The sequence below is a fragment of the Muscardinus avellanarius genome (genome assembly GCF_963383645.1).
Source record: "Muscardinus avellanarius genome assembly, chromosome: 16".
Lineage (NCBI taxonomy): Eukaryota > Metazoa > Chordata > Mammalia > Rodentia > Gliridae > Muscardinus > Muscardinus avellanarius.
Window position 1 is genome coordinate 63,255,077 of NC_137802.1, and position 12,732 is coordinate 63,267,808.

The following is a 12,732-nucleotide window of genomic DNA, read 5'->3' on the forward strand; positions in this document are numbered from 1 at the left end:
CAAAGTCACCTTGAGACAGGTTTTCCTTTTTTGAAGGAAGAAAGGAAAGTTAAGGTATTTATACCTTATAAACTCAAAGAAGAAAAAAACAGCCTCTTAAAAACGCTTTCTTTTTATAGTTATTTCCAAATAAGACTAACAAATCATACTATCTTCCTTTTTTCCCCACCTATATTATGATCAGAGAGATATAGAAAGTTCCTAGGGGAGACAGCGCCAACCAGATAGTCGAAGCTTTGGAATTCGTCAGAGAGAAGCGTAACAGCAGAAAGGTTAACAGATGACCTTGTAAAGTAAAGGCATTTTTGCAGCCTTATACTGTTCTTTTTGTTTGTTTTGTGACTTGAACCCAGGAGCATTCTGCCTCCAAACTACAGCCTCAGACTTTTAAAATAATTTTTTATTTTGCTAGGAATGTATCCACCATAGGATCTGGCTCTAACACTCCTGGGGATCTTTCTTCCAAAGGGGCTGAAATCAGAGAACTACAGTGATATATGTGTATCCATGTTTATAGCAGCACAATCCACATTAGCCAAAATATGAAACCAACCTAGGAGTACATCAACAGATGAATGGAAAAAAAAATTATGGGATATCTGCACAATGGAATTCTACTCAGTCTTAAAGAAAAATGAAATTATGTCATTTGCAGGAAAATGAAAGGACTTGGAGAACATTATGTTAAGTGAGATTAGCCAGTCACAGAGAGTGAAGGGTCATATGTTTTCTCTAATACGTGGAAGCTAGGGAGTAAAGGGGATGCCAGAGGGACTCCTGATGATGGAGGGGAAACCTCATTGGAGCCACGGGGTTGGTCTAGGAGAAGGGAAGGGGGAAGAGTGAGGCTCAATGAAGTAATTACCACCATTGACTTTATGTACATATGCAAGAATACAAATGTCAATCTGAGTACCCTGTATGGGGAAGGGGGTTATGGGGAGGGAGCCAGAGGGGCACCAGGTACTGTGTGCTTCTGTGTCACAGTCCACATGATTTACATTATAATGTGAGACTATAATGTACCAGTAAAAGCATATTAAATTTTCTTCTTTTGTTTTGAAACAGGGTCTCACTAGGTTGCATAGAGTCTCACTGCTTGCTAAGGCTGCCCTTGAGCTTGCAATCCTCTTGTCTCAGCCTCCCTGGGATTACAGGCATGCTTCACCATTGTCTAGCTAGGCCTATACTTTTCATTGTAACCTCTTCCTGTAGAGACACAAAAGGAAATCACTGGAAATCAACCATCCACTTTTCAAATAGCTAGACTTTTTTTTTTTTTTTTGGCTCTTACTCTAGGCCTATTGAAGAGGCTCAGTGTCCAGGTGACCAGCCTGATGGTGGAGTGTGTTAGAGACTCATCCAGATATCCGTACTGTCCGACTCAGGGTCTCTAGTCCCTAACAGAGACAGTCAAATACTGTCTCTGGCTTGCTTGGAAAGGATAGTGAAATGAGGCACTGAATGTTTATTTAGCTCTTGACAAATGTATGACTTAAGAGGGGCAGTGTTTTTATTCTGTGGACTTACCAAATAGCCCTTCTTGGAAACAATCAGGGGGAATTCAAATAGGCAGAAATCCTATGGTCAGCACAAACTTCAACCCAGCAATTCCCAAGCCAGCGTGAAGCTGATTTTTAGTGTCAGCTACGGTCAGAAGCGTGTGTTGTGGCATTTGGAAGAGGAATATTAGGGCAGTTAGCTAATTGCACGCTTCAAAATGACAAGCCACTTGAAAAATGCAAAAGTCTGACTGAACTCCAAAAAGAAATTGGTGTAGCTTTGAACTCTGCAGTTGTTATTTTATACTGAATTTCAAGCACTTCCTATTAAACATAGAAAATTTGCTCCTCCTCACCCCAACCCTTATCCTGGGTATTTTACTATTCTTAGCTCATGTTTTGAAGTGTTCTCCATTTAAAAGGTAGAGAGAACGGGTTATATCAGTTACATTAATTCAATAATAAGGAGCATTGCCTTGCTATGTAAGAATTTTCCATTAATACTCTGTAGTAAGAGCTTGGGGTAAACTTGGAGCTTTCTCATTGAGGGTCTTAAGTCGAGAAGTAGCTATTGACCAACCTCCTCTGAAGTTTCAGAAATTTAAACACTTTAGAATGAATCAACTCTGTTTTTTTTTTTTTTTTTTTTTTTTAGAATGAATCAACTTTGGATCTTTTGCCACATTTGAAATAAATATATTGTTTTTAGAAGCATTTCTGGAGAAATTTTCATTATCTGTTCCCAAAGTGAGACGATATGACATCCTGATTCCAATCACATCTACTTAAGAAATGAATACCTTTAAGCTCTCTCACTTGTTGGGAAAAGAGAATTATTCCATTGTCTCTTAAATGGAAGATCGAAAATCAGCAATGACGTAAAGATCCCTGGTTGATCAAAGGGCCTCTCATTTAACATTTATGAAACAAAGTTTTCTTTTTTTTTTTTTTTTGGCTAATCCTCTTAGTCTGATGTTGACCAATGAAAGTCAGCCATAGAAAAGTGGGCGCTCACTGAGAAAGTTGCAAATTCAATGCAGGGTTAAGATCTAAAGAGAAACACCTGAGCCAGATGTGGTGGTCCATGCCTGTAATCCCTGCTGAGATAGGAGGATCACAGGCTCGAGGACAGCCTCAGCAGCATAGTGACACTCTCAGCAACCTAGCAAGGCCTTGTCTAAAGAGCTGGGAGTGTAGTAGCTTGGACGTAGAATGCCCCTCGGTTAAATCCTTAGTACCATGAAGGAGGGAGGGAAGGAGGGAAGGAAGGAGGCGGGGGGGGGGGGAAGGTGGGGAGAATGCATCAACCCTTTGAGTATTAAATATTGTATTTGCACTTCTTGTTATTAATTTAGCTAGCTCAATTATTCAACCTAGAGAGAAGAATCTGTGTCTTTCCATTTGATTTGAACCATAGCTAGAAATTCAGGGCTCTTGTACCTTAGCCTTTTAGTTGCTGTTGTTTTAACTAGCATCTATGTGTAAGTAAGCAGATGCCATAGGCTTGCCTTTCTTCTTCTGAGTTTCTCATCTAGGTGAGCTACCTGTCAAACTTAGTAAAACCTTTTGCATCTGGGGCAGGGGTTGGGGAAGGGTGGGAGTTAGAAAGCGGTAGCACTGAGAAGGGCCAAGTAGCAGATGTGGCGACACCCTCCGAGACAGTTTTTTTTTTTTTTTTTTTTTTTTTAACCTCTGCTAGAATGACATTTGGACTGAGTCTTCTTTGTCATGGGGATGGCCCTGTGTGTTCTAGGATAGGTATAGGATCCCTGGCCTTTACCCATAAGATGCCAGCCACACTTTGCACTCATTTTAGGACCAAAAAAAAAAAAAAAAAATGCCAAACATCCCTTGGTGAGGGGGAATCACCTTCAGCTGAGAGAGAACCATTCATACTGACTCTCAGGACACAGCTCCAGGCCGATCCCCAAAGTGGGAATTTCAGGAATTCCAAGGTTCCCGTCCATTTCATCCAGACACACATTCTCATGCCAGCCCGACGCTGACAGCTGCTATTTCCTCTGTCTAATGCACTCTTATTTTTATCCTCAGTTGAGCTGACACTTCTCCCTCCCATAGGTTGTCTGGTCACTGAGGTCACTAGGTTCTAGGTCTGCCCTCAGTTCCAGGTCGCAACCTCTCTCCTCCATCTCCTGTAGCCTGTCTCAGGTTCCCTGGCCTCTGCCACAGCATTGCCTGGAATAAACTGGTAGGCTGCTTTTAAGTTGTTTTGGTTCAAATGCTTGCTCTCTTTCTCTCTTTCTCTCTCCTCTTTTCATGTTTTGTTTTATGCCTCCAGGCTGCCACTCAGCATATCTCAATGACACCTCCTTGTGGCTAGCTTAGGTGGGTGGATCAGAGCGGGCTCATGTCACCCATACCAAGTCTCATTTGCTCAGAATGCCCTTTAGCACCAAGGCCAGCAACCTAATGACATTTGGTTCCTGTCACTCCAGGCAAGACTCCTTTTTGTTCAAGTTCGATTTTGTGACCCTGTGGGTACAGGAGGCTGGAGGTCGCCTTGCAAATAATTATAGTTTTTGAAATTATCTTTTCTCCATTCTTTTACCTGGGATTCCAACTCCAAACTGTTTCTTCTTTTTTTTTTTTTTTCCCATATTAAGGCGTGGGATGGAAGATAGGGGTGGGTTGAGGACAGGGGTGATGGGTTGGTCTCTCATCCTGCAATTTTATTACTGTTGTCTCTGGTAAGGATGGTTATTGAATGTCTGTGTATACAGAGAGCTGGGTGACCAGAATCCAATTCTCAGTAATTCAGGACCACAAAGTGTTTCTGAGAAGAAGAACTGATAGATCACTCGCTGAATGTCCTTTCATTTTATCAGCTATAGGATAGTACACAAGCAGTGTTACCTTAGGAACTTGATGGGTTTATTGCTTCTGTAGGCAAGGTCTAGATAAGAGTAGATAAAGCAGATTATCCATTCAAAGAAACTGGAAGCAAGGAGAATCAGGTCCTTGATGATGATGAAGAGATAAATGATGCATTTTAAAAAACACTTGCCAACTTACTTGCCAGTGGAGATGGATTAAAAGCTGTTTTGAAGCCTATAATCCCAGTATTTGGGATTCGGAGACAGGAAGATTTCAGGTGTGAGGCCTGCCTCAGCAACTTACTGAGACCCTTGGCAATTTAGAAGACCCAATTTCAAAATTAAAAAAAAAAAATGGAAAAGGTTGAGGGTGCAGCTTGGAAGTAGAATGCTCCTGGGTTTGATTAAAAAAAAAATCTGCCTTGAAAGAAAGTAGATTCATGTAGAAACATGTTTTGAGATATAATGGGAGTTAGTCTTCATGCCCTTGGTAAAGTATCAAAGGAAAGAGAACACACACACACACACACACACACACACACACACACACTCTGTTCTTACTACGGTATTCCCAGGTAATTTAAAACATAATTTCTAACTGTAATGGAAGAAGAAAGTCAAGATAGGAGGCTTATGTTTTCAATACATTTTTAAAGCTGATTTTGTTACTCTTCTACAGGTTTTAAAATACTAGGTTAGCGAAAAATAGTTTCTAGATTTTAACGTGTTTATTTTTCCTCTTTAAGCTTGAAGAAGAATTCCAAAGAGCGGCCTACATATCCAGAGCTTATGGTGAGTATTAACTGTGTGAATGTCCCAACCAACAGAGGGTGAAGTAACTAAGATTTAAGATAATAAGTAATCATTAAGAATTGAAGAGCTAGCCGGGCGTGGTGGCGCATGCTTGTAATCCCCGCGCGCTTGGGAGGTGGAGACAGGAGGATCGCGCAGGTTCAAAGCCAGCTGCGCTGGCTTGAGAGACCCTGTTTTCAAATAAAAATATAAAAATAGGTCTGGGAGTGTAGCCCAGAGGTAGAAGGATTTCCAGGAACCCCAGTACCACCAGAAAAAAAAAAAAAACCAAGAATTGGAAGAGCTGATTCATTGAGAAACATCAGTGACAGTAATTTGACTCAAGAAATAAAGAGTTTACTCTTTTAATTTTCGTATATCCTTCTAAAATGTCAGCTGTGAACAGAACACCATTCTTTGTTCTTTTCCCATTTGATAAAACCTGTAATGTTAGAAACCAAGTGATGCCTATACAATTAATATTTTAAAATTTAAAAGGTTATTAGGAGAGCTAGACATGGTGGTGCATGCTTGTAATCTCTGTGCTTAGGAGGCTGAGACAGGAGAATGGCACAGGTTTGAAGCCAGCCTCAGCTACTTAGGCTCTCAGCAACTTAGTGAGACCCTGTTTCCAAAAATAGAATAAAATAGGTCTGGGAGTATAGCCCGAAGGTAGAAAGCCTCTGGGTTCCACCCCCAGTACCACAAAAACTAACCAAACAAACAAACAAAAAATGGTTATTAGCACTCACACGCCAGTAATGTAAAATTACAAAGAACATGATTTAAGAGATTTCAGTAATGAGAGAAACTGAAATGCTATATGACTAATTAATGTTTGATAAAATATTTAGGATTCATTATGTTCTATTAGTCAGCTTTTTTTGGTTGCAGTGGTCAAAATACTTGACAAGAACAGCTCAGAGGAGGAAATATTGTATTTCGGCTCATGGTTTCAGAGGTTAGCCCAAGGTTGGCCAGCTCCAAGGCAGAAACATCATGGTGATAGTCTGTGCACAAGGAAAGCTTCTCATATGTTTGCAGCTGCTAAGGAGAGGGGGAGTTGGAGGAGAAAGAGGCCAGGGCTAGACACGGTCTTCGAGGCTCTGCCCCAGTGACACACGTCCTTCAGTCATGCCCCACCTCTGAACTTTGCTGCACCAGGGCCATGCTTTAAACAAAGGAGCTTTATTCCTGGACCCCTTTTGGTGGATGGCTAATAATTACTTTTCTCTCTCCCTCCTGTTTTTCACTTTGGTGGAATAAAGTTTTACAAAGCATTATTAATTCAAATTCTACTACCTGGTGTTCGCATTTGCTCTGCCAGTAAAACTCAGCACTGTTGTTTTAAAATAGTTCCTCTTAAACTGTGGTAAGTAGGATTCTAAATGAATTACAAGTGGCTCTTTGGTGCAGATGGCAAAGATCTAAGTGTGGCCAAGTTTTGCTCTGAGTGGATTTTTAAATGTTGGATGGACACACTTTGGGGGAGAGAATGTTATGAAATTCTGACTGAATTTGTAGTGATCCCTCCCTTGACTTGTTTTAGGAATCGAGGTTTTAATTGTATCAGGAGTAGGAAGAGTTATGTTCGTGTAACATTTCAAGGGCAGAAGAACAAACCCGACACCCATTTTTACAGGAGCACAGTTGTGTGATGGGTATGAGGCAGGTGCTTCCATTCCATCCTCTGCGCAACTGTGCCATTTTGGTTCTGCTGAAAAAGCTTTGGTCTAAGACTGGGCCATTCTCCCATTGGGTGGATTGGAGGCAAGTCCATATCCTTGGGCTTCCATAGTCCCCTTTAAAAAGATGATGCCCTAAAGTTAGCATTCAACAGCTTGATTCCACCAAGGTCCTCAGTTGAAGAATTAAAGAAATTGAGAAAGTGGGTGTGATGGTACATGCCTGTAATCCCAGTAATGGGGAGGCTGAGACAGGAGGTTCATAGGTTTGAGGCCAGTGTATAGTAACTTAGCTAGATCCTGTTTAAAAAAGAAGAAGAAAGCCAGGCATGGTGGCGCACGCTTGCAATCCCAGCATTTGGGAGGCTGAGACAGGAGGATCCGGATTTGAGACCAGCCTCAGTTACTTAGTGTGGCCCTCCGCAACTTAGTGAGACCCTGTTTCAAAATAAAAAGAATAAAAAATATCGGGCTAGGGGTGTAGCTTGGAGGTAGAATGCCCCTGGGTTCTATCTTCAGAACCACACACACACACACAAAAAAAAAAAAAAAAAAAAGAAAGAGAAAGAAAGAAAGAAAAGAAAAGAAAAAGAAATAAATAATAAATCAAAAGGGCTGAGATGTAGCTGAGAGGTAGAACATCCCTGGGATAAATGCTCAGTACTACAAACACCAGTACTACAGAGAGAGAGGGAGAGAGAAGGGGGCCAAAGGGAGGGAGAGAGAAAGACAGAGAGAGAGAGAGAGAGAGAGAGAGAGAGAGAGAGAGAGAGAGAGAGAGAAATTTTAGCATTCTGAGTGCTTAGATTGAATATTTCCTCTGTGATTAAAAAAAAAAAATAACCAGTCAGAGGCCTCTTCAGACCTGGCTACCACTCCCTCTTCTTTTGGGCATGTTTATGTAACCATATCATTTTAAAATTAATTTCACACAAAGTGCAATAGACATTGAGTGGTTCTTGTAGGATCCTATAGTGTCTATCTGAGTCTCCTGGTTTTGTAACTAATTTCAGATAGAAAAATTTTTTTCTCTATATTTCTGGCTACTTAATGTGCAGAATATGTTTATATTTATATTTCTTCCAGAGTGGCTTATTATCAGAAAGTTCATTAGTTCTACCTTTCCAGGATGTTCTAACGCTGGCGTATGCTTCGGCAGACACGTTCAGATCCTGTGGGCTCCCCTCCTTCTCCCTGAAGCGTTAGTCTTTGTGGTCCTAGAAATGGACTTGCCTTGTAAGCCTATAACTATTCCCTGCTTTCCTGTGGAATTGAGGTTTTTAAGTGGAAAATGTGAGTCCAAACTCCCTGACCTCAGCCTTGGGAAACACGTGCTAAAAGGCTATTGTTTAGATTTGGGGAGGTTGTAAAAAATCATTTTTCCAGATGAGGGACACTAACCCAGGCCCTAACCAAGGCCCTAACCCAGACATGAACCCTTATGGGAATCCCAAATGGTTTTCTCCCTAACTTGGATTGAGAACTGTCCTTGTTTTAAGATCATCTTATTTGTATTCTTTCAAACTTCTATTGGAGACATGACGCCCCAGGATTTGTTCTTCCAGAGTTGGTATAGCCAACTTTCATTTTGTAAAGGTCTAGATAATAAATATCTTCAGCCTTCTGGGCCCTCAAGTTGCTCTTATGGCCAGTGAACTCTGCTCTTGTAGCCTGAAAGCTGCCATATTGAGTAAGTGCATTAAAAAAAAAAGGAGTTATGTGGCCATGTTCCAATAAAACTTTATTTAAAGACCAGGAAGTAGCTAGATTTGGCTTGTAGGTTGTTTTGGCTAACCCCTGTCTTAAGTGGTAACCACCAGAAATGATAGCCAGGTCATTTAAATGATCATCCAATGAAGTAATTATGTTCTCCAAATACCTTAGAAAAGTTCTAGATTGAATCGCAGTGTGAAACAAGGATGCCTGGATCCACAGAAAACCGTAATCCTGCGGAAAGAGGTGTGGGCATGGGCTGCAGAGACCTGTGGGTGACTGCTGCTTACCCTCCGCTCCTGGCAGCATGCCTCTGAATTTTTGTGTTTCTTCCAGACACAACAGGGAACCCGAGTCCTTCTTTTCTTGCACCTGGCTCTGCTTTCAGGAAACCCAGTTTCCTGGAACTGTGGTGAGGCCTTTTCACGCAAGTTCATTTTGTCATCTCCACTTGCAGTCCTAGCTATTCTGAATGCTTATAGAATGTCCCCCAAACTTTAAACCCTAAAAATCCACACTGAAAAGGCAAGTGTCACGCTTTCCATGTTCACATGGCAGCCTGTTTCTCCCGCCTCCCTACCCTGTGGCTTTCTTAACATTTTCCCAGCTTGGAAATAAATCAAGAGGTACCTGAACATTGTTTGTTTTCACTGAAAATTTCTGAACAGGTTGTTTAATTCATCTACAGACTCAAGCTACATCCACGGGGCTAACAGCAGCAGAATAAGAGGCAGGACAGGCTGGCAGGCCTTGCAAATAGTCACCAAGACAATATGAGGTTTGCTGTGTCCTGTTTTGATAGCAAAAAGGCTTATAAGTACATTAAATATTTCCAAATGTCAAGAGGATGTGGGAAAGGTAATAAGCATGATGGTAAAGCACTTGGTAAGCGTGCTCTGTAAGCGGTTAGTAATTGAGAGTAGTACGGCTCTTTGTCCGTGGAGGGAGCTCAGGATGAAGGACCTAGGACTTCAATTAATATGCTGGGTGTGAAGCTGTGAGCCGGCACCCAGCCTGGATGTCCCCAGATGGGAAAATGCAGAAAGCCTCCTCTCCATTTTCTTTTTAATTTTATTTTATTTTTTAAAATTTTATTTATTTATTTATTTATTTATTTATTTATTTAATTTTTATTGGTGCATTATATTCAAACATCATATTGGGGTAAAAAACTTGTGTGTACAGACATGTACACATCGCTGATTTAACCCCTACCCAATTCCCACCCCATTCCCTCCCCTCCCTCCCTCCCTTGCTCGGCTTAGTGGTTGACTTCGATATGTTTAAGTACATTGTGTGTTTTAGAGATTTTCCTCTTCCCCCCTCCTTTCTCCTCCTTTAGGTTGTCTTGTTTGCTCTTCCTCTCCGTTTTCTGAGTCATGATCCCGAATAGTGACCACCTGCTTTCCTGTGGGTTTTATTTCTTGTTGTTGCTGTTCCTTCCCCCAATTGCATTGTTCCCTGAGACTTCCATGGGTGGGCATTCGGTTTCCCACAGAGTTGACTCATTCAGCCCTCCACTGTCAGGGTTACAATAAATATGATTAGGAAGCCTACCGCTCACCGCTCGGCAACATGATGGCCGTAAACTCAATCCCCAAGTCAGGGAAACAGTGAGTCATACACATGTCTGCATGCAAAACATATTCACGGTTAGTTGCTCAGCCAGTAATGGAAGATAGGACTATTACTGGACAAGACAATCAGAGATGTGGGCATGGTAGGTGTGTGTGGGGGTCCTGAGCACCAGGCTGTGCCTGAAGGAACTCTCCTTTGGGGTTTGTGAGGTTGATTCTGTTGCCACCAGGAGTACTATGCATGGTGATCTGATGTGTCTATTTTTTTCTTTTTTGCAGTACTGGGATGGAACCCAGGGGCATTCTACTTCCAAGCTATATCCCCAGCCCTATTTTTTATTTATTTATTTTTTGTGGTACTAAGGGTGGAACCCAGGGGCTTTTCTACCTCCACGCTATACCGTAAGCCCTATTTTATAACTTATCTGGAAACAGGATCTCACTAAGTTGCTGAGAGCCTCACTAAGTAGCTGAGGCTGGCTTCGAACCTGTGGGATCCTCCTTTCTCAGCCTCCCAAGCCCTGGGATTTATTCTTTATTTTGAAACAAAGTCTCACTAAGTTCCAGAAGGCCTCACTAAATAGCTGAGGCTGTCCACTAACTGAGATCCTCCTGTCTCAGCCTCCCAAATACTGGGCTTACAAGCGTGCACCACCATGCCTGGTTTGATGATGTGTCTCTTTCTAATTAGATTGTTTTGGATATATTTCTCACTGCTGTAATAAAAAAAAAAAACTTAACTGCGCAACTTAAGGGAAGGGATATTTATATTTGCTCACAGTTCTGGAGGTTTGAGAGGTTCAGTCCATATCAGACTGGGTCTGTGGAACTCAGGGCATGGTGGTGGGAGCAGGGAGAGGGGGAGAGAAAGTGTTCTGCTCCTACATCAAGGAGGCTGGAAGGAAGAGAGAGAACAAGGAGAGAAAGGAACTTATAGAATCCCCAAAGCTATACCCCCAGGGACCCCTCCTTGGCAACCACGCCCCACCTCCGACCTGGTTGCCAGTTTTCCATAAGGTCTAGGGGGATATTCTAAATCTAAACCATTACGGAGGTGGAAGGTTTCACAATGGCCTGGCACTTACTGTAACATAGTTAAGCACTTTGGGAGGATTGTTCGGGTGCTGAAGGAACAGCTCAGTGTTCTGAATCATTTTGAAATGTGTGGCATCTTGCCTGGCACCTCACTTTTTCGCCCAGCAAAGCCTGAGACTGGATATTTTTTTTTCAAGTTTACTCAATCCGAGCAGCACGCATTGAGAGCATTTTTTTTTTCCTTTCCAATCTTTAATCTCCAAGTTCAGTTTTCTCTTCACTTACCTACAGCTTGGCAGTCAAATTTAGTTTCCAGATAGATCAACTCTTTGTTAATAAGAGACATAAAATAGAAGTCTTGGATGTAGGTGTGGCTTAGAAAGTGGCTTTAATGTTTTCAGTCTAGACCAACCCTTCAGTGTCAAGGGTAACGATGTCTTCCTTGAAAATTGTTGTTCGATGGAGTTGGTGTCTTGTTTTACCATCCTCTTCCAAACTTCCAAAGAAATGAAAATACCAAAACTTATGAAATTTCTAATGAATTTACTACTGTATCAGTCTAAAATAACTTTATAGGGGTTAGGATTATTTGTAAGTCAAAGTTTTAGATGATGTCTACTGATCTTTGTATTTTATTTTAGATGGGGTTTGCATAACATGTTTTACTTTTTTTTTTTTTTAAAAAAAAGGTTCTTTGTAGTGGAAACCTAGAGATATCAAAATAGGAAGAGTGGCAGCAGAGACTTCTCTTTAAAATATTCACATTACAGCCGGCTGTGGTGGCGTACCCTTGTAATCCCCCCCAAGCTTGGGAGGTGGAGACAAGAGGATCGCGCAAGTTTGAAACCAGCCGCGCTGGCTTAAGAGATCCTGTTTCCAAATAAAAATATAAAAATAGGTCTGGGAGTGTAGCCCAGAGGTAGAAGGGCTTCCAGGAACCCCAGTACCACCAAAAAAAAAAAAAAAATATATATATATATATATATTTACATAACTAGATATGTTCTTAGTTTTGGAAGGGATAGGAGGACCACAGCTTACCCTGATAGGGATATTTAGTCTATTTGTTAAATAAACACGTTAATTTGCTAATCACATACGTTACCAGTGACCAATGTTAATATCATGTCTTTTTCTTTTCTTTCCCCAGCAACATCCATTTTTCACCCTACATGAATCCAAAGCAACAGACGTGGCATCTTTTGTAAAACTGATTCTTGGGGACTAAACAGCAATGGATTGAATTGGTTGGCCCTACTGTGGATTGGTGGGTTTACGGGGTGAACTGAGTTCACTACAGCACCAATAGGAAGTCATCTTTGAGCTAATTTAATCATGCTTCTCCAAGGGTTTTCTCCCTATTTTCTTTTCTTTTCCCCCTCTGCAGGGGGCCTTGGAATCTTTAGTATAAAATGAATTCTCTAGATGGATGAAATATGATAAAAGCTTAGGACTTCAGAAGGTGATTAAATATTTAATGATAATACCCTATGAGTCCTTAAGCTTCTCCACTTTCTCCTGTCCTCTACAAAAATGAATGCGTTGGCCCTGGCAGAAAAAAAAAAAAAAAAAAAAAAAAAAAAAAAGGTGCTAC

General features: G+C 41.3%; 1 protein-coding gene across 1 annotated transcript in view; it reads left to right on the forward strand.

Annotated features, from left to right (window-relative positions):
* The window catches only part of MAP2K6 (mitogen-activated protein kinase kinase 6), a gene marked incomplete at its 3' end in the record, with an annotated part of 42,052 nt that extends 29,686 nt beyond the window's left edge, over positions 1–12,366 (forward strand). The window contains exons 10-11 of the mRNA XM_080713645.1: positions 5,083–5,128; positions 12,289–12,366. Coding sequence (XP_080569771.1) covers positions 5,083–5,128; positions 12,289–12,366 — 124 coding nt within the window. The remainder of the gene's footprint in view (positions 1–5,082; positions 5,129–12,288) is intronic.
* Between the last annotated feature and the right edge of the window lie 366 nt (positions 12,367–12,732).